At 41.2% G+C, this 25250-nt stretch overlaps 1 protein-coding gene across 3 annotated transcripts; it reads left to right on the top strand.

Annotated features, from left to right (window-relative positions):
- Positions 1–1625: 1625 nt before the first annotated feature.
- On the top strand, positions 1626–25187 carry ptpn13 (protein tyrosine phosphatase non-receptor type 13; the record flags this gene model as incomplete). 3 transcript variants are annotated; one of them, XM_079552081.1, is made up of 48 exons in its annotated part: positions 1626–1740; positions 3428–3594; positions 4913–4978; positions 5104–5289; positions 6575–6662; positions 7709–8314; positions 11523–11615; positions 12078–12168; positions 12853–13069; positions 13164–13238; positions 13320–13488; positions 13623–13773; positions 13856–13994; positions 14125–14277; positions 14367–14549; positions 14626–14788; positions 14868–15246; positions 15385–15488; positions 15578–15631; positions 15837–15926; positions 16004–16111; positions 16198–16329; positions 17488–17936; positions 18412–18543; positions 19290–19383; positions 19462–19547; positions 19717–19864; positions 19939–20153; positions 20231–20326; positions 20412–20770; positions 20938–21094; positions 21160–21315; positions 21407–21578; positions 22002–22212; positions 22295–22380; positions 22464–22525; positions 22612–22767; positions 22847–22994; positions 23068–23157; positions 23223–23332; positions 23414–23469; positions 23539–23624; positions 23695–23843; positions 23916–24006; positions 24086–24423; positions 24500–24715; positions 24790–24852; positions 24925–25187. In XM_079552081.1, 48 exons carry the CDS (start codon positions 1626–1628, stop codon positions 25000–25002), a joined length of 7533 nt encoding a protein of 2510 aa, XP_079408207.1. In that variant the 3' UTR covers positions 25003–25187. The 3 variants fall into 3 exon arrangements, with proteins under 3 accessions (XP_079408207.1, XP_079408208.1, XP_079408209.1); XM_079552082.1 differs by having other exon boundaries at positions 18412–18528; XM_079552083.1 differs by lacking the exon at positions 18412–18543.
- Between the last annotated feature and the right edge of the window lie 63 nt (positions 25188–25250).

A 25250-nucleotide genomic window follows, 5' to 3' on the forward strand; every position in this document is an offset into this window, starting at 1 on the left:
TTGCAGGCTGGTTGTTGTGAGCATTACTGGGTTAATGTGTGCTTTTTCTCTCTGAAATTTAGTGAATGTGCTTATGAACTCATTCATGTAAAGAAACAGGATGTTCAGCTGTTGTTAGGATGTTAGGAATGAGTTTAGAGGTGCACCAATCCGGATTTTTGATATGATCACATGGTTTGAATTCATTATTTTGAATCATAATTTTTCAGTGACAAATACTGGAATTTTCTAAATGTGAATTGTACTGTGTGAATGCATTTGAAATTTTTATTACTATTTCAATATTGTATACTGGCTACAAATCTGTGCATTGTCCTGCGTTATTATGATTGCTATTAATATTACTGCCAATAATATGAATCATAATATTATTATAATGATGTGGTGGTTCCCAACTGGCCACAGACTTTGTATTTACAATGTGGCTTGATAAAGTTATTTTTTAGTTAATAGTATGGTATTTTTTGTATTGTGGAGCATTTAGCCAAAACATAAGAGTATCAGGCTTCTGAGCTGTAACTTTGAAGAAGAAAAAAAAATGCTGCTTTACCAGAAGTGTCAAGACAACGGAAGTGCCGAGGTGAAGAGGTGAATAGAGCGTTGGAATGTTATTACATTTAGTATTACATACTGCCCATGCGCCAACCAGGCCTAACAGCCACTAGTAAACAAACTAGACTAGTTCCCTCTGCCATGGTTTGAAAACTGGGTACAGACTCGGAGTCCTTTGATATTTATAGGCTAATCAGGCTGGTCAGTAAAAGATAAAAAATATGTACTTTGTTGCTGATCATGAGGTTACAGTGTCAGGATCATCCCTGTGCAGTTTTGGGCAACATTGTCAAGTGTTGTGTGACATCGACCATATCAGGCTCGTATCCACATGGACCGATGTATCACGATCAGACACTACTATTGAATACTTCTAAGTCTAAGACAGGGAGGGGTTCCCAAATTTTTCAGGCCGTGACCCCCAAAATCACTCAACAAACAACTTGGGACCCCCTTCTGCAAATGTAATTAGCATTTCTGATCATTTACGGTGCAAAACATTTAAAGTCTGGTTAAATGATGTTAGTTTAGAACTGTATTTTGATATTTGGCCTAATTTCACTAAAAGAGGCTGTTTTGGCCCCCTCACTTCAGTGTACCACGACCCCCCAGGGAGTCCCGACCCCCACTTTCGAAATCACTGGTCTAAGATACGAAAAGGATCTGTAAATCAGCCAATTTGTGGGTCACATGGTGGGCGTCTGAGTTTGCCTTAGGCCCAGCATGCTATAACATGTGTTTAATCAGAATCTCTGAGAGGCGCTCTAAACTTGACCTTATTGGCTGTGGTTTATTTTACAAAAATGTTTATTGTATCACTCTGCCTTAGTTACAATTCCAAGTGAAATGGTTTTATTGAAATGATAGAAGGCTTTGAATGAATGATGAATTGCGTGTAAGACACTGTGTAGACACTGTAACTAAATCTTCATGGTTATATTTGTTTAGACTAGGTGAGATTCAGCCACTGCTAACACAACTTTAAAACAGAAACTTTGCCAGATGTTCTCTATATCAAAGAGCAAAGTAACTGCTAATTGATTGATCATATCTGTGTTGTGTTGTCAGGGAAAATGCACGTGTCCCTGGCTGAGGCTCTGGAGGTGCGAGGAGGCCCGCTGCAGGAGGAGGAGGTGTGGGCAGTGCTAAGCCAGAGTGCAGAGAGCCTCCAAGAACTCTTTCACAAAGGTATGACCATGTGAGATTAACTCACTCACATGTTTTCATTCACATTCCTTTTCATGTTTTCTTCTCGAGCTACATTAGAAGAATGGGAGAAGTTTCATCATATTCCAACAAAATGATCCCATTCTATTTCAGGATAGCACTATGCTTTCAGGTTTTGGGCCCTCTTCATTGCTCCTCCCCTCAGCGGTATTTGCAGTGTGCAATTTAAACGTGAACGACAGCCTCAGTCTCTCCACCTCCTTTATTAGTGATGCACACTTCATGCTTTTTCAGCCCAGCACTATAGTGTACTGTGTTGTGTGTAGCCCTATATGTTCTGAAAATGCCTCTTTATTGATACCAAACCTTTCATAGCGTTAGGCTCCAGACATTGTTTTTAAAACAGCATCGAGTACAAAGCCCAGAGGGATTTACTACAAGACACAACGTGCCGCGCCGAGGTGCTCTAAGTGTTCATGACTTTAAATGAGGCGTTCAATTGCAAATGAGTTTTTACCTGAACCAAGTTCTACTTTGTGTTGATCAGTGTGGCTGCTAAACCGAGGTTACTTTGTGTTAATTGTTTAAATAAACGTTAGTTTGTGCTTACTTTGATGGGAAGCAAAAGCTAATTGTTTCTTTTACTCTCTTCACATTGTTAGTATTTAAATCATTTATGTCGTACTGAACAGGATAGACTGATTTTATCAATATTATAACCTTCTGTTTTGTTGTATACAGAGGATGTATTTCCTAAATGTCTTGCAGCTTTTGCGATTTGCTATTTGCAACTATTAAAAAAATGCAATTTCCCTGTGGCCGGACATTGTATTACTCCAGGAGGAGCAAATGACTAACCACTCCAATATAGCGTTAACAACAGTTCTGAGGATTGTGTTTTGATACCTAAATGCAGTTATTCCTGTCTCTCCTCGCTGACTCTCTAACAGTCTTTAGGACCCGCTCTATTCCACAGATAGGCAAGCATTTGCTATCTTTGGTTTTTGAGCCACATTCTAGTGTTTTGGGCTTCTTTTGCAGCTCTTCTTTGCTGTAAGGGAGATGTTGTAAAGTCTTGGATTATTTCTGTTTGGACAGGCTTTTGTCAGATCACTTCAGTGTCAATCCTGGTTTTGTACTGGTTTTGTACAATTGAGTCCACAAATTTATAGAAAATGTATGAATTAAAATGTGTCTGTTTTGTTGGACTTAGGCCATATCCGTCCTTCAGATTCAGATACTAGCAAAAAGAAGAAGGAAAAAAGATCAGTAACCTCTTCTCTATTTTGGGGATTGTCACATCAATGAGTGTGGTCAAGTTTCAAAGATGCTGTGTAACCTTGTCTTCCTTACTTTATGTCCAAATAGTTGTCAAAGTTTTAAACAGGAAACTTCTATTTACTTAGCACATTCCAGCTTTTCAAGGCAGACTTTTGGTACCTCAAATACTGTTGCTCTGTTTTTGTATTTGTTCATTGTAGAGTTATTAACTCAGAGAAAAGAATTTTGCAAAGCTGCTCAAACATTCCTTGGTATATTTTTACAACACTTTTTAACCGTACGGCTGACTGTGGTTTCACAGGAAGAGCGAATTACACTGTCCAGCAGCCATTCCTTCACTGCTCCTTTTCCTCTCCAACACTTGCTTTCCTGCAGACTAAAAGGCTGTGTTGTCTTCTGTCTGATATGTCATCGTTTACCTTTGTAGACCCTGCAGCCATGGGCTTCATCATCTCCCCATGGTCGCTCCTGCTCATGCCGTCTGGTAACATCTCCTTCACAGAGGAGTATGTCACACAGCAGGACCTCAGAGCCTTCACAGCCCCAGAGGTCCTAGAAGGAGTAACGCTCACCTCAGTGGCAGACATAGAAAAGGTAAGTGACTGGAAGTCAGAGGGGGTCAGAGGAGTCCTCATAGTTTCACAAGTAAAAGTATCATTATACTCAAGTCCAAATAATTACTCAAGTTAAAGTACTTGGTGTTTAAGTATATTTAAGTGGAGCACTATTACTTCAAAATCATACTACTCATGTAGAAGAAAAAAGTATTATGTGAAAAGCTACTACAGTTACTTAAAAACACACTTATTTCTTCCCCCTCTTCTAGTAGTGGACCATAGTACTACTTGTAGTACTAGTCTCAGTAGTAGAGTATAAGAATGGCGTAGTTACATTTGTTTATGAGCGTGTGCGAGCCGCCCTTCCCCTCCGTCTGCCTCTCACTAGTGGAGCAGAAATCTCGCATGACTGGATTCCCATCTCTGGCGCACTCCCTCAGACCTCAACTCTTAAGTGCTGAGTCAGTTTTCCAGTCCGAGCCCCGTCTTGCTACTTGAGCTATTTTTGTGCAGAAAATATAATCTGCTACTGTCATTATGACAAAGTGTGTCCAAACATACGACAGCACAACTGCCATGTGTTTCCCTTCTGTTTAACAAATGAGCTACGTTTGTTGTGACTCTGAATTTCCACATCCTCTGAATGAATGCAGTCGATTGCCTTTAAGTCTGAACCTGAGCGCTTCTGCTGAAAGTCCTTGAAGGCAGTTGCATTCTTTGGCAGTGTCTGAATTATTCTTTCCATTTCCAAGTTCAATAGAAGAGCGATTTCTCTTTCAAACAGTGAGTGCCACCAGTAAGAAGAGGAAAATGGAAAAGTGCTTTAGGATTTACAATTACCTTTAGTCCTTTGCATGTTTTTACTCTGACAGAAGAAGTCTGTGCATTTAATCTGTCAGTTCACTCAGCTGTATCTGACATCAAATCTATTACATCTGAAGACGCCCCATTACCCATTCAATAGCATGTTGTGTAATGTGCCCCACATCTATTACTTTTAAACTGATGGTATTATTTATTTATTTTTAATTATAGATAAGCTACAGTGAGTACATTTCTACTTATTATTGTTTTAAGTGGTTGACGAAAGAACAATCAAAACTACTGTGCTCGTCACATGGCATAGCAGTTGGTACTTCTCTCAGCAAGACGGACCCAGGTCTGATCCGCGGGCCGAGCGGGGCCTTTCAGTTTGGATTCGCTCTCGGGCTAGCATGAATGCGCACGTGCTTGTGAGTGCAAGTGCGGGACAACAGGACATGGTTACAATCTGGAGAGGCCTGTTTGCATGCATTTCTCTTGAACAAATAAACAAATGTCAGGTAAATCAATCACGTTGTCTTGTCATTTTGCAGATGCACATGTACTCATTGGGGATGACCTTGTTCTGGGGAGCAGATTATGAGATACCACAAAGTCAGGTAAACATACTATAGTCTACACTGACAGAGATGTGGGGGATGCATTTATTTCCATGATAAACAGAATCAGTGTTTCGGATAAGGGTTATTACTGACTGCTCTTGATGCATTTTGATATTTTTCAGCCCATGAAGTTAGGCGAACATTTGAACAGCCTGCTGCTCAACATGTGTGATGACGTCACAGTGAGTCGAATGTCGCAGCGCACGGTGCTGGACATCTGCAGCAAACACATCAGGAACTCCAGCTGTGACCCTCCCTTCTCCTACATCAGGAAACTCGTGCGCCTGGTTATGGGCAGCCTCTCTCAGGTACACACAGTCTGTTTATAATGCTTTATTAGTTTATTCCGACAACAGCTTTGACTATAGGCCATAGAAATTGGATAAACCAGTGACATAAAAAACTAATCGTTAGCATATACAGATGCTTTGTGTTGGTGTCATAGGGTGGGAGTCAGCACTTTTCCCTGTCCCGTGATTTGGCCGCTGTAATCTAGCATTAGGGGTGTAGAAAAAATGATCTCTTGCATATTGTGTCTTGAAGAATGTAAACTTTCCATGTAATTGAATTTGAGTTTGTGGGCTGGAGTTTGAACTGGAGCTTTGGAAAAAAGAAAAGATTTTTGTTTTCTTTATTGTGTCACAACTTTCTTGTAGCTATCACACATTAACATTAAAGAGTTTTATTGCACACCCAGTGAATTGAAAACAACAGCAAGCAAGACGGTTTCAATCAAAAAGAAAAGAATGATAAAATCTGAAAATCTGATTTCCCCCCGATATAATGCAGTCCTATGTATAAGTGTAACATGGTATTGTTTCATAACCTGTGCTACATGTAACAGAGGTCACAAACGGGCCTGTCACGATAACAAATTTGAAGATTGATATATTGAGGCAGGAAAGTATCGCGATAAACGATATTATTGACTCTAACAATACTAGATACTGTCAACACTCAGGCATAAAAATGACAGTAAACCTTTGTTCTGAAAGTGCTTCATAATATCCTAAAGTACCACACAAGCTGCAATAAACATGAAATATATTGTAACTCAATTTACTTCCATTAGAAATCAGAGTTTTACAAAGAAAAAGTAGGGGGGAAATGTTAATAAAAGTACAGACGATGAATGTAGAGCCCAAGAATATATAGTTTATCTGTTATTTATTGAACGATAAATCAATATAGTAATTATCGTGACAGCCCTAGTCACAAGCAATACATTAAAGTAATATTGTACACGTGTATGTCTGCGTGCATACATGAGCATAGATTAGAGATAAGTGCTATAGTTAATGCTTTCAAATGTTCAACACCGACATCTTTATACTGGTAAAACTACAGGTCATGCTTAGGTTTTGTTTTTTAAGGCATTTGATTATTATCCAGCCACCGTGTTATTTTTTTTTCTACAGCTTCAATCCATTTATCTAGACTAGGTGGTTCAATAGATTTCAATAATTCAACAAAAAATGTGTTTTGAACTTTTTGGTCATATGCCAAGCATGGGGTGTTGTTGTTCTGGATTAGTGTTTTGAAATTCAGCCCATTTTAAAGTTATTATTTACTTCTTTTACCCCTTTCTCCTAGCTGGATGGTCTGCTGACAGACCGAGAGTCACTTCCTGAGCGAAGTAAGGAGATTAGGGAGAGACTCCGAGGAAAAGGCTTACCCTCAGGTAAAATAAACTTTCAACATTCTATCAACAGTCATTGTGTTTTTTTTCTGAGGAAATGATTCTGTCCTCTGATCCTGCTTAGCTGGTACTGCAAGGGAAATATGTTGCAAAGCATGGTGTAGTTCGAAGTTGTTTACGTTTCTAAATTTTTATTTGGAACTATTTATTACGTAAAAGGAGATGTCCTGCCTTTGTATCTAGTACTGGACAAAGATGAAATGCAGTACTTAGCACTCCACAAATGAGATTAAATTCGGGAAAATATGAGCAGATCCTCCCTGTGGTTTTTCAGTGAACTCGAGTATTTTCCAGGCTGTGGAAAAAGAGAATAGTGCACTGCACAAGCATGGCATCCTTCCCGATTATGTAAGCACAGAGGGTTTACAGTCACCAGTAACGCTGCTGGTCTGCTGTTTGTATCAGGCCTTTGTCCAGGCTTCAAGTGCTTTGCATCCCACTGTTCTGTTCGTTAATGTGGTCACACCCTCTAACTGCTTCAAGAGGTTACAACCTGCACGTGATGTAACGGCTCCCGACATAAGACAAAGATATCAATCTTGTTCCTTTATTCTGACCTTCCTGAAGCTTCTTTGAGGCTTTTGTTGGCCAAGCATATGCGGTGTAGATCAAACCAGAACATGTTCAAGGGGCTGGATGCAAGTTGGCCATTTTATACTCTCTACTGCCACCTCAGGCCATACGTGTAACTGCACCTTCTATATTAAGCTCGTGCATGACGGCACTTCTGACCCGAATTAACACCTTTTTGAGTGACCGTGCATGATTTTAGAGGCAGTTGTGGTGAACAGGTCTGAGCTCATTCTACACATTAGGACATGGCTGGAACATGTGGGGGGGGGAGAATACTTAATTTTTACATTTTTAAACTCCCTATAGTCCCTTTAATGCAGTATTTCATTTGTATCACGCTCCACAATAAACTGTTAGATATTCAGCTGACCTTTGTGAATAGTTAATCCAAATCTTTTTTTGTTATACAGAAGGCTACGTGGAACTCACAATGTTTTAATTTTTATTTTCAACAGGAAGAAGTGCCGCTCCTCGAGTGTTGGAGCGCTACCGGGCCAGGACTCAAGAGCAGGCCTCTCTAAACCGCGGTCTTAGTCGTTCTATGGGCTCCCTACCTCAGGACTTGTTAAAAGCTGAACAGGCGGCTGTGGCACAATATTCTCAGCCAGACTACCGGCCCAGCTCGGACTCACCGACAGAACTCTACCCCAAAGCCCCTTCACTGCAGCACCAGCACTCTTACCCCTACCTGCACCCCTTACACCCGCACCAGAAGGGCCGGCCCGTGGAATTGGACCGGCGGTCTTTACACTTCCCCAACACAGACCTTGGACCGAGCCAGCCCAGGAAGCCTTGGGCCTCCTCTATAGATTTGGCTTATATTGACCCGGAGGCGCTGCGTTTTGGGGCCTTGGAGGATGCACGGAGAGGCAGTTCTGCTTTAAGTACTTACTCTGCAGGCAGGCACAAGTCACCACTGTTAGCCTCCAGGGAGTTTGGGCTGAAGAGCAGGAAACCGCACCATCAGTCGGCTCTGTCTGTCGGCTCAGGACTCCCCAGCACCTATGACAGGATCAAGGAGCAGCAAAGGAAACTTCACCTTTTCAGAAAAGGAGGGGAAGGTGAGTAACTTACTACACATTTATATTTAGTTTAAAGTGATTAGCAGGTGACTGAACATGTTTGACAACATACATGCTTTTAATGATCATTTATTAAATTGAAACTATTTCGTCATCGAAGATCTTAAAGTGGGTCTTCAGATAATTTGGCGCTCCCTTATTGTGATCATCTTTTTAAAGAATATCGGCCTGTGAAAAATATTTTGTATATACTATATGTTGTAAATACTTTTTCTGGAGCTTTAGGATATTTCAAAAAGTGCAATTACATCTATAAACTGTGCAATTTCCGAAACGTTGACTCCACCATGTGTAGACTGGTTGTGCATCATACTCAGTAACGTTATACATATCATACCTTCATAGGTGATGTGTGTGATAAACAGTCAGGCCATGGGGGACAGATACATTGCATGGCCATATTGCTCAACCTCAGTCAGGCCCAAGAGCTTTAGGTTTCCCTCTGAGGCTTACTGAATTCTTGGTAAGGTCTCTGTTCTAAGCCTACTTTTATTTATGGTCCACATGTGGCTCTGTCTGTGGACCATCTGAAGACGGTAAAGCACATCTGTATGCATCAGACCAGTTCAAACTCATTCAGTTGTTTGCTGTATTTGTCGACATTATTGTGCTGAGTAGATGAAGGTAATGTTCCACTGTTTTGGTGGAGAGTAGCTGGTAAAAGCTACACCAGAATGTTTTTTGCATTTGCTCCCAGAGCATTTTACTTTGGTCTGAATGGGATTTAATTGAGCACAGACCATTTGCTGAGGGCCCCATCAGTGTGTTACTTGGCAGACGGTTGTTTCTGTTACTTTTTTTCTGCAGGAAAGTGATGGTGCAGCAGTGGTCAGTGGTTCAGGTTTCACCATTTTTACAGTGACTACTGTCGTTCGTTGTGTGTGTGTGTAATGCATTGTGAAATAATGTCAAACAGAGGAGTTCTTTCATGATCATAACATTATTGAATGCATGCCGCATGTGCATGGGCATGTTTGTACCTGGCCCGCTCACGTCTCAATCGGGGCTCTGCCACGCCCCCTTTTCCTGTTGCCAAGGTGCTTGAATGCTTCTGAGAAGCTGTAATTGGAGCCATGCATAGCAGATGAGGGAATTCCACACGTTATTGCACTTTTCCGGCTCAAGGCCGCAGGTCATGTGGTCTTAACCAGGGCGGGTCCAGGTTGGACTGCGACGTGACCTAAAGTGTCACATCAGTTTGGTCTGACTGCTACCAGCTCCTTCCACATTATCCAGTTATTTACTGATTCAATCATGTAAAGGCCACAAGTCATTGCCATTTTTGTTCTGGCTCCGAGTCAGTTGTTTCGTCTCGTCCGATAGACTATAGCTAACATGCTTATGTCTTCACTGTTCATTTGGCCTTTACATTTGTTTGTGTGTTTCACTGTTTGATGTCAGTGTCACTGCCGGCCTCCAAACAGTTCCTGTTTGCAAATCAGTAACATTTGTGCAGCCCTTTGAGGCTTATGCTGTGGTGATATTGGCCTACACAAAAACAACTTGATTTGATTTATTTATATCCACTTTTTATGTTGTTGTTGTTGTTGTTGTTGTTGTTGTTGTTTTTTGCAGATTTAGACCATTTAACTTTTGATTATACCTGATTATTGATTGTTGTTCTTACCTCCGTTGTTAAAAGAGATAAGAACATTTAGTTTACTTGGTTGACAATCCTTGTATTTGTTAGTGTAGTGTAAAACCTAGTGCCAGAACTCTCCCACGCCAGCTTAGAAACAACTTCGCATTATCAGCAAGATCAAAATGTAATCTCTCTAAGTAGCTTTTTAAACCTCTATACTTGAAGGCTTTAAACTGTTCTCTTTTTCTCCCCACACATTTTTTGTTCTGTTCCTGCACATATAGTTTAACACTAACAACATATATTGGTCACAGTTTATGGCTTGCGTCCTTCTGTTTGAACTAAACCGTCTTCTTAAGGTCACAGTGTTTACAAAAGGCCTGACTTGTTACAGAAAGTGTTGTCATCCTGTGACTAACACGTTAAGCAAAGAGTCAAGAATGCCACTTATTCAGAGTATGTCGTGAAGAGCGATACTGGGGAGCAGGACGATCAAGTTCTGTTAGATACTCAAAAGCACATGACACATTGGCTGAAGCATAACAAACGCTGGTCTGGTGCTTGATGTAGTTTTCCTTTGTTAGGAGTCCGTGCATCAAACACTTAACACAAAGCTCTGTAACTTGGTGGCACAGTGGCATTTCCTGAGACGTATTTACCAACAGCAGGATTAACCTCGCCGTTGTCTGTAGCGCCACTGTACAATCACATCCCGGAGCTTGCTCATGTTGAAGAATATAAAGAATGTCAAGGAAACCGGTTTGTTTAATCTGTGGTCGAAACACTTCTGCTGTATTTCGTTGTAAGTGACAGAGTCCTAAAACAATGTCGATTATTAATAGTTATGTGGTTTTTTTTTTTTGCTTCCTATTATAAGTTGCTTTACATGTGATGGAATACATTCTTGAGAGCGTATAGTTAAATATTATGCAAAAATATATGGTGGAACTTGCAGATGTGTTCACCCGGCATGTTTTTAAAGGTGCATTATGGAACTTTATGATTGGGTAGTAATATGGCGCCTTTGCTTTCCATCACATTGGCCTCTATGACACTCCAGGATCAATTGATATTAGAATTTCTGACCGGACCCTCTCACCAGAAAACCTATGAAACAATTGATCCTGAGCGTCATAGAGGCCACTGTAATGCAAAGCAAAGGCACCATGTTAAAGGAACAGGCCACTCTGGTCTTTGGCCCCATAGAGGAGAGGAGGAGAGGCCAAATGCTAACAACATCTTTGGTCTTTTGTGTGACTGGGCATACGCGTAAAGACCAGACAGGTACACATCAACTCATCTCAGCTCAGGTAAGAACATATCTCAGTATGGAAAAACGCTGGCTTGTTCCTTTAACCACCCGTACAGCCGCTGGGTCACAAAACGGTTCCATAATACACCTTTAGCATCTCACTGTTGATTTTGGAATGCCCTGAATGCATCTGATTTAAAAAATGGTTCTGAAAAGGCTCACTACCTTCACTTGAGTCTGTGGGGAGCACATCTAAGTGTTTTGATCTGTGTCACATCATGCATGGGTTTCAGAATTGAATCGTGTTTTCAAAGAGATGCTGAACTTATTAAGTGTACTCTGTCTTTTCATAGACCCACTTCAAACTCACCACCGGTACTACAGTGATTACAGTTCCTCCAGTGAAAGCCCCTCCGTGACCTCCTCCGATCCAGATTACAGACACGGTAAATATTGGGGTGTTGCCTTTGTGAAAGGTCTTGGGCTAAAGAGTTTTAAAAGTTTTATTTTAAACTTTTGCTATGTTTGTGAGTATACTCGTATAACCTATCATTGGCACATTGTTTTGTTTACGAACAATAAGTATGAAGTTCAGTTGTGGGCCAAACTTACTCTGACTTCAATAACACTTTTGTAGCATCCCGATTCTTCATAGGGATGAGTTTATGAGCACATTTCACAGTGTTCAGAGAGCAATACCATCACATAATATACAGTAAACAGCGTCCACAACTTGCTAGTTAATAATTCTTAGTAATTATTGCTATTAGATATACAGCGGACACAGGCATTTTCACATATGTCTCTATTTACAATGTACTCAAATGATTCTGCTACTTCAAAAAATCACAGGGTCTTTGACTTCCAATTTATCTTTAGGGAAATAATGATTTTGTTTGTTTGTTCAGCTAAGAAACCAAGTGAGGGGAGAAGGTTTGGTTCCCAGCTGGCCCTGACATCTGAACAAGATGCCCTGTCACTAACAAGTCACCAACAAAGGTAACGAGCATGCACGAGAAGCCAGGGCTGTCGTCTTTTTTTAGCCTTTTCATGTCGTTGCCACCTGAAAATGTACAATTTACATTTTGAAATGCATCAAAGTCTTTTAGATTAAGACACAGAGTGCACATTTTTAAAAAGTTAAGGAACATTAACATTTGAGAGAAGTTTAGAACTGCTAAACTAACAGAATAATTGCATGGATTTCAGAACATATGTGTATTGTTTGTGTTTTGTTTATGCAAATGCATCAGATTGTTCTCGATGCCTCTGCCAACAGATACTTTAATATTGCTGTCATTTCTGATCCTCTGGATCCTACACAGCTGGAGTGGTAAAGCAGGGTCAGCCCCATGCTTTGCTAGTGAGGTCATGTCATGTAACATCCTCATTCAGCAGTAGCTAAACTCTCTAATCTCTGACATAACTGAGCCTCCTGCTGCTGTTTGTGCTTACAGCAACACTGCCTCCAAAAGCAGCCAAAGACACTTTTATTTCAACAAGCTTTGAGTTTCTCATTGCTTTTATTATTATTTTTTTCATTATTCTATTTCTTGTTACCCTATTTTGCTGCACATTTCAGGCCAGGCACTTTGTGATTATTTCTGTTCTATTTTGTAGAGTTTTGTTCCTCTTCTAAAAAGTGGGTGTAATGCTGATTTCTAGTCTCATGTTCTTCTGTAGGCACTATGAGGGTGCATCAGATGAAGGCCTGGCAGGAGCAGAGCTCCTCCTTCAGAAGCAGGAGGAGGACGTGCAGCGGCTGCAAGCCCAGTTGGCCAAGAGGCTGTCCCGAGCAGACCTATACTCTCCTGATGAACCGCTGCTGCTGTCTCATAACTCTGCTCTCGACCTGCGAGATCCGTTATACACAAACTCAACACAGCTGCACAAGCGCAAGGTGACTCACCTTTCCTAATGCACCAGCCTGTAAAATCAATATTCCCATTTCCCTTGAATCAGATTATGAATTTATGCTGGTTTATGTTTTTAAGAATTTCTTTGGGCCAGAGTTTGTAAAAATGGCCAGTGACCCAAGTGTGACCCTGTCCGTACCCTCTTCAATAATGGTAAAAATGTCACTTTCAAGTAGCTACAAAACAATGTGTTGTAGTTATATGCACACACTGACTTGTTCTGTTCAACCCCAGAAGCGCGGAAAGGAGGAGGTCCAGAGGAAGGTCGGCGTGGTGCTTTTGAATGGCCAGAAGCTGGAGCTGAGCTGTGACACTAAGGCTGTCTGTAAAGATGTTCTCGACATGGTGGTGGCCCACATTGGGCTGGTTGAGCATCATCTCTTTGGCCTGGCGTATCTTAAAGGTACTTATAAATAAGGCTTGGTGTCATTAAAGCATTACACGTGGGTTCGTGGTTAAAAATATAACCTGTTGTATTCATGATAAATATGTATTGTTCACTTCCTTTGTCCTCATTCTGTAAAATTACTCTTGCAGATAATGAATTTTTCTTCGTTCATCCTGATGCCAAACTGACTGATGTTGCCCCAGAGGGATGGAAGAAGGATCAGAAAAAGAAGAAGAGCGACATTTTATTTATATTGTTTTTACGCATCAAATTCTTTATTGATGATGTTAATCTCATTCAGTAAGTATTAAATGTATTTCAGAAACCTAAAAGAACTCTGCATTTATCAAATATCCACTGACACTATATGTTTTGGCTACAGACATGCGATGACCAAGCATCAGTACTATCTACAGCTGAGAAAGGATATATTGGAAGAAAGGATGTGCTGTGATCTGGAAAATTCAATGCTGTTGGCCTCACTGGCTCTTCAAGCTGAATTTGGTGACTACCAGCCTGAAGTAAATATTTACTTAACCTTTACATGTAAATGATGGGCATTACATGTATAAATCTGTATGTATTATTAATGCTAACTAATCAAACTATTACTATTATTAAATACAGTGCTTCGCTTTTATCTTTTATCAGTTCTACGGAAAAACATACTTTAGACTTGAACACTACATCCCTGCGTCTGTTTTGGATAAATTGGATCAGACAACCCTCAAAGAAGAACTTCCCAAACTTCACAGCAACTATTACGGAGCCTCAGAGTCTGATGCGGAGTTTGAGTTCCTCAAGGTGCCACGACCTTTCCCATTAACATCGACAGCTGACAGTTTACTCTATTTATTTGGTGAATAACAAAGGGTCATTCGTTCTTATTAAAGGTGAGCCAAAGGCTAACAGAGTATGGTGTACATTTTCATCGGGTGCTTCCTGAGAAAAGGTCCCAGACGGGCATCATGCTGGGCGTCTACTCCAAAGGGGTGCTCATCTTTGAAGTGCTCAATGGAAACCGCACACCAGTGCTGCGCTTTCCCTGGAGAGAAACCAAGAAGATTTCCTTCAATGTATGTAACTCATTAGAGTGATATGATCATCAGTAAAAGACATTTTCATCTTCCTGTAACTCCATTAAATTTCTAGAAAAAGAAGATTTGTCTTCAAAACACATCTGACGGGATCAAGCACCTTTTCCAGACTGACAGCAATAAGTCCTGTCAGTATCTACTGCAGCTGTGTTCAGACCAGCACAAGTTCCATCTGCAGATGAAAGCTCGACAAAACAACCAGGAGCTGCAAGACCTGGGTAAGTCTGCAACATGATCTGCTACACTTCTATTTCGAAACATTCAATGCCAGAATCTGATGTGTATCTTTTTAAACAGAGAACTCCCCTTTGAGCAGCCTGCACTATCCCTTTGACTCACACCCTGGAGGTGCAGTGGGAAGGACAGTCAGCTCAGGCAGTTTATCGACTCGTTCAAACCCTGACCTTCTGAAAAGGATTTCCTACTCTGAGGTGGCCCTCAACAGGGCACTCTCTGGTCCTCTGTCAGTCCACGAAGAGCTGCACTTTCCTGGGTTCAATCCTGGCCCCTCCTCTGTCCGTGCCAATCCAAAACTACTGAGCCGTTCTCTTCACAATCTCGGACAGATCCCTGCCTCTTCAGAAGACAGAGTGACCGAGTCCAACAGTGACCAAGGCTTTCAGCAGCACCAGAGAGCCAGTTCTGACACAGACTCATTTTTACAGCAACAGCACAAGTGAGTCTGCAGTAAAAGTCACTTACTAAGTGTGTCAACATTCAGTATTGAGTGGGAGGAAATACCCTGCTTTTCTTTTATTTCTAAACCTTAAAATACCTTTTACTTACATACAGTGTGTTAAACTTTCATCATCAGACCTTTCAGCACAGTGTCGCACAGCAGCCCAGCCTGGACCCACAGGATTAAAAAGGATTCAGATACGTCTTCTGTTGAAGATATTGGCCAGGCATATGTTGTTGGTATGTTAATATGTGTTTTTGCCTTAAATAAATGGCTAAAATAAAGCATTCATAACAAACATTTGAATATTTGTTTGCTCCATTTCCAGGTGTCAGTATGCACAGTTCCTCTGGTCAACCTTCTACCCCTTCCTCTGTCAATGGTAATGGGCTGCTTCCATTTTTGACATATACTAACAAATAACTACACAAATCACATTTTTACTGTTAATGGCCATTTCCAATGCTGCACTGGTTTCTATTCGGTTGATAAACATTTACCTATAATCCATCTAGAGCGGCTGTATATTAGAACATTCAATAAATATGTGAACGTGTCATTTAGCGTTCTCTTTTATCATTTACTAGATTCGTTGAAGAAAAAATTAAGTGCCTTGCCATCACCAGAAAGAGAAATCTCAGCTGTACATTTAAAGAAAGATGTCAAATATGGTCTGGGTAAGTTGTCTATTATCCATGTGGCCACGGTCTTCTATCTTTCACATGTGTGCTTATCTGTCCTCTACCTGATCCAGGCTTTCAGGTTGTTGGCGGGGAGGCCTCTGGTCGGAAGGATCTTGGTACTATTGTCAGTGCCGTCACTCCTGGTGGACCTGCTGATGTTAATGGATACCTCAAACCAGGTATGTTAGACCTCTTCCTTCCCTCGATACTGACTTTGTGTTGTATTGTTATGTGGTGTTGACCTGGTGCTTGCACAATATTTCAGGGGATCGACTACTTTCAGTCAATGACATGAACGTAGATGGTCTTTCTCATGCTGCCACTGTGGAAATTCTCCAAAACACTCCTGATGATGTTAAACTGATAGTGTCACAACCAAAGGAAAGGCTTTACAAAGGTAGTAGATCCATTTTCATTGTATTTTTGCCAGAGATGCACCGATCCTGCTTTTTTACTACCGATACTGAGTTTAGTTTGAGTATCTGTCGATATCCGATATTTACCGATACCAAGAGACTTTCTTAAAAGTGTCTTTCTCTGAGTGAAAAATTTAATTGACTCTTTTTGCCATTTTACGATCGATGAGCTATATGCACAATGACCCCAGGTGATTTCCCGCTGGACAGCAAACCCGGCGCTGTCCTTCCTGCACGCTGTCTCTTCCCCTTCGCAGGTCCCACAGAAATGAAGCGACAGCTCAAGATTTCGTAAAGAACAGCGAGTAAAAGTTCGGATGAGACTGGAGCAGGTTAAAAACATTACGTGAGACGTGACGACTTCACTGGAGGAAACCTCCGTGTTCATAATGGTGGGAGTTTTTGTCTTGAGGCTAACGCAGCTAACAAAGAAAAAATTAAACTAGCGCAAAGTTTTGAACGAGCCTGCGCAAAAAAGAATTGGCCTGTAAGTAGTTATATTTTGTTGTTTACATGTTATATTATCATTTTTTAACACTAGCCTTTAGCTCCAAGAAAAAACCTCCACCCTTACGAACACTGGTGTTTCCTTTTGGGTGCAGGATTCACAGTGAACATGATGTTTGTATTTCTGATCTTTATTTGTGTGGGACCCTGCTAATTCTGAATGTAAATGATCGGCGACAGCATCTGGACAATAAGCCAGATGCTGCCGGGGTTGAGGGCAGCATCTGGCTTATTGTCCAGGAAGAAGTCCCCTGGGGAAACTGTGCATATAGCTCATAAAGTCATTTGTTATTGTCATGATTTTACCAATGGCCGCTGCCCCATTGAAAAGCATTGGAGTTTAGACACACCACAATTTAAGAAACCAGGCTGGTTTTCGTAAGAAGAATTATAGAAATCTTGTACTTAATGAGGGTCGGACTGTTGCATATGCACTTAGATTTAGGAGGTAAAAGTTGTGTTTTTAAGGCGTTGAGAGACAGAACTGGTATCGGTTCAGTATCGGATATTTGTAGCCGATACCTGATATTGTATTTTTTACAGTATCGGCTCCGATGTCCGATACCAGTATCGGATCGGTGCATCCCTAATTTTTGCCAGAATGTGTTTTACTTACGCCTTTCATTTTCCAGAACCTTCATCCAGCCAATCGCCTTACCAGCCGAATGCGCCATCGAAAGGACTTGAAATTCTCCATAAACTCAATGCCGATTTGGAATTGTCATCTGAAGAGCAAGCTCGAACAGGAAGCCCTAGCCCTGTCATTCAGAGCACTGGCCCTGCCTCTTCTGCCTCATCGCCATCTCGAGGCCCTAAAACAGACTTGACCTCTAAAGTTACTCAACCATCCGCCAATGGTATCCAGCAGTACTTGGACAGAGCCAAGACGACGCTCACGGTTTCATCTATAGCAGCTCATAAACCCAATTCGAGCATCAGTCTGGATCCGCCTCCGCCTGCGCTGCCTCCAAAAACAAGAAAAGCTAAAGTGGTGGAGCTTCCGAAAGAACCCTCTGACGGTGGAGACTCCGATATAGATGAGGAGATGCACTCCAGCCAAAATAGAGCCATGGGCAAAAAGGTGTGACATTATGCGATCTGTGGTTGTTTTCTGTGGTGTCTGTATGGGGGTTATTTTGTCAAGACAGGTGCTAAATAGCGAGTGCAAGCGAAAAAATAAAATCTGCACTTCATTAATTTTGTCCGTATTACAGTATTAGGGCTCCAAATCTGACATGTAAATGAGAGAATTCTGCTGCTGATCCACTTTTGCCCATGCTCTTGCTTGGTAAATGACCCCCATGTGTAAAGTGTTGTGTCTGAACAGTGAATATCAAAGTGAGATTTCTCAGGACAAGCAAATGATGATGTGCCACTAACCTCTTGCTCCAAATGCTTAATGCTTGCAGTATTTACACTGGGATTAGCTTGGTGGGCCTGCATGTGCTCTCTTGATTTCCTCCTCACAAGTGCTTACTTGACCCCCTCGTGCTATAGCCTTTTCTTTGCATGTTGCACCTTGTAATTCACCTCATTGCCCCTTTCTTTGTTCACAGGAATGCATCATGGATAATGTAAATGGTAATGCCCCAGGTGTCAATAGTCTCTGTCCAGGAGATCTATTTGACGTTGAGCTGTCCAAAAAAGACAGCAGCCTGGGCATAAGTGTCACGGTACTGTTTGGCAAGGTTTTCATCTTCTCTTGGTTTTTACCCCTCCCCTTCAGCTTTTGGCACTGTGGCTAATCTAGATTGTGTTTGACTTATGTGCGGCTTCTGTGTGATTTTGAATTACAATGATTGCATGTTTTGCCTGCAAAATATTGTTTTATTCATTAACCTCTTACTGACCAAAAGCTTTTTTTTCTAATACAGCATTTAATTTAAGTTGTTCCATCAGTTTCATGTGCATGTACTACTTTTTAGATCTACAATTGTTGGAAATCATCCTAACAAACCATCATCATCGCCAAATCACAGTTTAAACCAAAAGCAATGCTGTAAATGGCACCAAAGTGTAGTTTTTGTGGATAACATGGTAGATGGAGATGATCCCTGCTGTATTGTTTTTGTTGTACAAATATACATTAGTATATTAGGAATCTACTACCAACGCTTTATCTATTTACTACATTCAAATCTCACCATTACATTAGTTAATACTGTTGGTGCCATTTGAAGAAAGAAAACATGAATGTCTATATATACAACACTTGAACAACACATTGTAACTCTTAGTGTTCCCTTTATGTACTTGGAGTCACATTGTGTTCCCTTTATTTTTTTGAGCAGTATATTTCAACTAATTAAAGATATGGCATTTGTCATGGGAATAACACAGTTGGGAAAGTCTCCACCTCTCACTCTAGTCTCGAGTCAAACATAGTCAAGAAAATGTTCTGTTCATTGTACTAAAAGTTATTTGAAATACACAGGGTGGAATAAACACTAGTGTCCGACATGGAGGAATATATGTGAAAGCTGTTATACCCAAAGGAGCAGCTGAGCTCGATGGACGGATACAGAAAGGTGCATTTCACTGCCTATGACCCCTAATTTACACTATAATAAGTGATTAAAAATATGTGACATCACATGAATTCTTAGGAGATCGTGTTATGGCTGTTAACGGAAAGAGTCTGGATGGCGCTACTCATCAACAAGCAGTTGAAGCTCTCCGAGACACTGGGCAGGTCAGAGCCTTTCAAATGTTCAGGCTTAAATTCAACACACTTTGCTTTATTGTCAGTTCCTAGCTGGCACAAATCGAGACTGTCATTTGGACCTGGCACTATTTAAGGATTTATGCTTTTATGTTCTCCTTTACAATCATTTGTTTGTATGTTTGTTTTGCCTTTGCAGAAAGTGCAGTTGCTGCTTGAAAAGGGTCACCCTCTTGCAGACAGTGTGCATGCCCCTGTAACTCCTCAATACACGCCCCCTGCTGGACAAACCAACACCCAGCGCAAAGCACAGCCGAACAAGCAGGACTACAGTTTTGTTACAGAGGGTGTGTGGTGCGACACCTGTGATCGTCTGCTGTGCATGTTGTCATGACTAATTCCTATGTATATGTCCCGACAGAGAACAAGTTTGCAGTAACCCTACTGAAAAACACATCAGGGTTGGGCTTTAGCTTCAGCAGAGAAGAGAATGTTCCTGGAGAGCCCACTGGTTCTAGTATGGTGCGAGTGAAGAAACTCTTCCCTGGCCAACCAGCTGCAGAAAGTGGCCGTATAAGGGTGGGGGATGTCATCTTACAAGTCAACCAGACCTCCCTTAAAGGACTTTCTCAACATGTACGGAAACATCTTTGTGATTATGTCTAGAGTGGGACTTGTCATATTATTTGCCTTTTAATTGTTTGTAAATGTAGGAGGTGATATCAGCATTGCGAGGGACTGGACAAGAGGTTACTCTGCTTCTCTGTCGACCTGAACATGGCATTCTCTCTGAAGTGGACACTGCTTTGGTGAGAATATAATCTCCTTTTCCAAGTTGGAGAAAAAAAAAACACAAAGGCTCAGTTTTTATCCTATTTTGTTTCTCTCTTTCAGACACCAATGGCATCCCCCAGAAAAGATCCCGTGTCCAAGGCCGACCCCAGCCTGCTTTTAAGCAAACTCACCTCATCTCCACGTTCAGAAGGAAAGAAAAGTTCAGTGGAGGATGTGCTGGAGAGACTGCAGAAGACACCTGTCCGTCAAAACAGCTACAGTGACAGCACCGACGGAGATGAGGAGATTGAAGAAGCTTTCAGTTCAGGAGGACACGCCTGGAACCACAGTGTTTATCAAACTCCCAGTAACAGCCTGGCTCTGGAGGGCTTTAACAGCTCGGGCCAACTGGATGACAGCATGCATTCCGCATTTTACTCTCCAGACCTGTCTCTAACCAGACTGGATCTCAGCAAAAGGTACAGGTGCAGGTTATATACCACATCCCCAGTCCTTACATTGTCATGAAGTGAGGTATTTTTTCCCTTTCATGGTGATTGAAATGTGTATGTCATTTGAATTTATTAAGATTATTGATATTTTGCAACATCATTTTACAATTTCTTTCTCATTCATTATTTCATAGAGGCCCTTCATCCCCATCACCAGCTGATCTCGAGTCACCTGAGCCAATGTTCTCCTCCCCAGCTGCCCCAAGTCCTGATCCCCTGCCCCCTCCTCTGCCACATCCACTCAATCTGACCCTGTCTGCCAATGGTCAGGATGTGGATGAATTTGTCCCAGTAAGTTTTCAGTAGTTAATCCTTAATGTGAATCAATTCTTAATGCATTGTTTTCTTTTTTTTAGGAGGTGGAGCTTAACATATCTTTGGTCAAATCTGAAAAAGGCAGTCTGGGCTTTACCCTCACCAAAGGTAATGATCATGGGTGTTATATTCACGACATAGTGCAAGACCCAGCCAAAGGAGACGGCCGGCTCAGACCAGGAGACAGGATGATAACGGTATGACGAGCACCATGTGACAGTATTGAAGCGTCTCGTGTTTATACTCTATTATCAAGGCTAATACTTTCATTTCATTCTCCATTTTTAGGTGAACAATACAGATGTTACCAATATGGGGCACACTGAAGTTGTCAATCTTGTGCGGACAGCCCCTCGGGTTGTTGATTTGGTGGTTGGGAGAGTCCTAGAGAACCCAAAGCCACCTATAGAAGCCCACATGCTGCCTGATATCTGTTTTAAAGGCGCCCAAGAACCATTGGGTAAAATACATTGCATAAAGCAATACTTTTAAACAAAGCTCTCTGGTTTGGCCTGTGTTAGGGTCATGAATTTGTTGCTTAAAGGGTGCATTATGGAACTTATTATGCAAAATGTATGTAATTTACCTTTTTTTGTGACCCAATGGCTGTACGAGTGGTTAGCATGGTGCCTTTACTTTCCATTACGGTGGCCTCTATGATGCTCCAGGATCAATTGTTTGGTCGGAAACAACTGATCCTGGGTCATCATAGGCTGTGATGGTAAGTAAAGGCGCCATGCTAACCACTCGTACAGCAGCTGGGTCAAAAAAAGGTCAAATTGCAATAAGAAAAAGGTTCTATAATGCACTTTATATATATATTTATATATATTTGCATAAAACATTACATAATACACTTTTTAAAAAATATCTGTCTGAACAGGGTTAGTGCTCGATGGTGGCAGTGACAGTCCATATAGAGTCCTGTTTGTTAAGGACATCCTCCCTGGATCTCTGGCATCTGAAGAGGGCAGTTTGCGACCCCTAGATCTGATCCACTACATCAGTGGTGCTCCAACCCAGGAGTTGACACTCAATGAGAGCAGGAGACTGCTGGAGCTGTCCTTCAATGACCTTATTATCAAAGCCACACGGTAATCCTCAAGACTATTAATCATTTCTTGTCTGAGAAATGTGTTTATGTATTTGGCTTGACTTGTTGCCATCTTTTTAAAGGGATGGCAAACCTGTTTTTACGGGACAGAAAAGTCTCGCTTTCCACAACAACAATGTCAACCCCAAGGTTTCATCAGGGATAAATGGTATGATTAAGGCCTCTCACCTATTAAACATTTATTTTTGTATTCATAGTTTTACTTACGTTTGCGACCTATGTTTGTTGTAGGTTTTTTCAAATCAGATGCTTCACGAGAAACCAATTTCCTTGCATCACTTTGTCCTTTAAAGGTGAATATACTGCGAGTCATTATTTTAAGTATTAAAAATAAATTCTGACCGTGGCCATTGTAAATGTTTCATCTGTTCTCACACAGGAGGAAGCTCTACAAATTGACCTGGATAAGCCTCTTTCTGGAGGCCTGGGCTTCTCTGTGATCGGAGGAGAAAGAGGGATCTTTGTCAAGTCCATCACTCCTGGAGGAGTAGCTGAGGCCTCAGGAAAGCTGCAAGTTGGAGACAGATTGCTGAAAGTAAATATATATCTATACCTTTTTCTTGACAGGACTTTGCATTAACTCTTGGATATTTCATCTTGTTTTTTTATTGAAGGTAAATGATGAAATGATGACAAGTGTGTCTCACACCAAAGCTGTCACCACAATCCGTAAAACCAAAGGCCTCGTGCATTTGATAGTGTCCAGACCTCCGGAGCAGAACACTTCTTATTCACCAGAAAATAAAGACAATGAAACCACAGGTAAATGCTGTTTTAATGTTATGAAAACACAAGCCAGTCTTGTGTTGTCTCATTCCTCTGTTCTTCTGTCTAGATTTGAGTGACGAATACAGTAGGAGGAGCAAGTCTTCACCTCCCATTGATGGCTCTAAATCTACTGGCTACCCTGATTTACCACCTATAGGTAAAAATGCCTGCGGAGCATCTGGTAAACATGTTTTACATTTACTAAACGACTGCCTGTTTCAGACTATGATGATGACGGTTCATTTGATCACAAAAAAGAAATGGATCAAAGCAATGAGCTTTCAGAGGATACTGACTATGATGGCTCATCACTACCAGAAGATTCACCTAAGGTTTGTATATGCTCAATGTCATATTGTTGATTTATTCTCAACTTTCAAATAATAATCATATTTATGCATTATGCATATCAGAATTACCGCAACAGCGAATGGCCGGAGGAGAGTGTGGATGACCCACTTGATGAACCGTAAGTACCGTAAGGTTTCTGCGTAGTTAGTTCCTACTACAGCAAATATATCTTCATGCTTATACACAGTTTCTTTGGAACGGAGCATGCTGATGAAGACGAAATCACATGGGGTAGCGATGAGCTGCCCATTGAAAACATGCCATCTGGAGATGGTAAGAGGAATTGCGTGTGAAAGTTGTTGAAAGTAGGTCATCCTAATATTCCTTTTTGCTCATTTAACAGATGGACCGGTCATCACAGAGGAGGAACTGACCTCTTTACCACTTGTTAAAGTGGTTCCTGATGGCCAGTACACCGGACTCAAGCTCAGCTCTGTGGTCCGCATGATGAGGGGACTCTTGGAGCAAAAAATCCCTCTTCAGGAGTTTGAGGTGACAACCTCTTGTTAATATTTTAATATTAATATCAAAACTCCCTTTTCCAATGCATGTCTCACTTTTCAGAATCTACAAAATCTTCAACCACTTGATGACTGTTTAATCGGTCAGACAAAAGAAAACAAGAAAAAGAATCGCTACAAGAACATTGTTCCTTGTAAGAAAACTGCAAAATGAAGAGTGCATTTATTGTAAGCCATCGATTGTAATTGCAAATAATCTTGTTTGTTTTTTAGTTGACACAACTCGTGTCCTTCTGGGCAAAGACGGAGGTTACATTAATGCCAATTTCATCAACATGCCTGTTAAAGACGAGGATTTTATGTATATTGCCTGTCAGGGACCTTTACCCACCACTCTGGCCGACTTCTGGCAAATGGTTTGGGAACAGAAGTCTAATGTAATAGCTATGATGACTCAAGAAGTGGAGGGAGGCAAAGTGAAATGTCAGCGTTACTGGCCAGTCACACCTCAGACAGCTGAGATGGTGGATAATCGGTTACAAATAACCCTCATCAAAGACCAACATCTGGATAATTTTATCATCCGTCTCATTGAAGTTAAAGATATACAGGTAAACTGATTATACATGAATATTTGCATTTTGCACAATAGGTACATTTGATTTGATTATAATAATCTCTTCTCAGACAAATGAAATTCAGCGTGTTACTCATCTAAATTACACTGGCTGGCCAGACCATGGAACACCCTCTCAACCAGAGCAGCTCCTGACATTCATCTCCTACATGAGACACGTCCATCGATCGGGGCCCATCATCACACACTGCAGTGCAGGCATTGGCCGCTCAGGCACCCTCATCTGCATAGACGTCGTGTTGGGACTCATCAGCAAAGATGCTGACGTATGTAATACAAAAGAGTCTGTGTACTTTAACCAGGATGTTACTCTTACAACACTCTTCTTTTTTTTTTCCAGTTTGATATTTCTGATGTTGTGAGAAACATGAGACTTCAGAGACAGGGAATGGTCCAGACCGAGGTAAGTGCAGTTCATTTTTCCATGTGTCGCTGCTGTACTTTTTAAACATCTTACACATGACTTCTTTTGCAGGACCAGTACATTTTCTGCTATCAAGTAATTCTTTATGTCCTTCGTTGTCTTCAAGCAGAAGAAAAAATCTCAGGATAAGAAAGTGTCATCACCCACTGGATGATGATATTACATTGGAATCGTTGACACACAGCGATTAAGGGCAATAGTTGCCAAATATATACTTATAAAAATACCATAATCTTCTCTCCAACAGAAGATTACAGTATTTTAATCATCTCTTCAATAGAAGATTATGTTTTTATGTAGAGTACTCTTTATCTTGTGCTCTTCCCCAAACTGCGGTATGAATGGTCTTCATTCTTTTCAGAAGGACCCACTGTCTT

This window comes from Gobius niger (assembly GCF_951799975.1).
Source record: "Gobius niger genome assembly, chromosome: 2".
In the NCBI taxonomy this organism is placed as follows: Eukaryota; Metazoa; Chordata; class Actinopteri; order Gobiiformes; family Gobiidae; genus Gobius; species Gobius niger.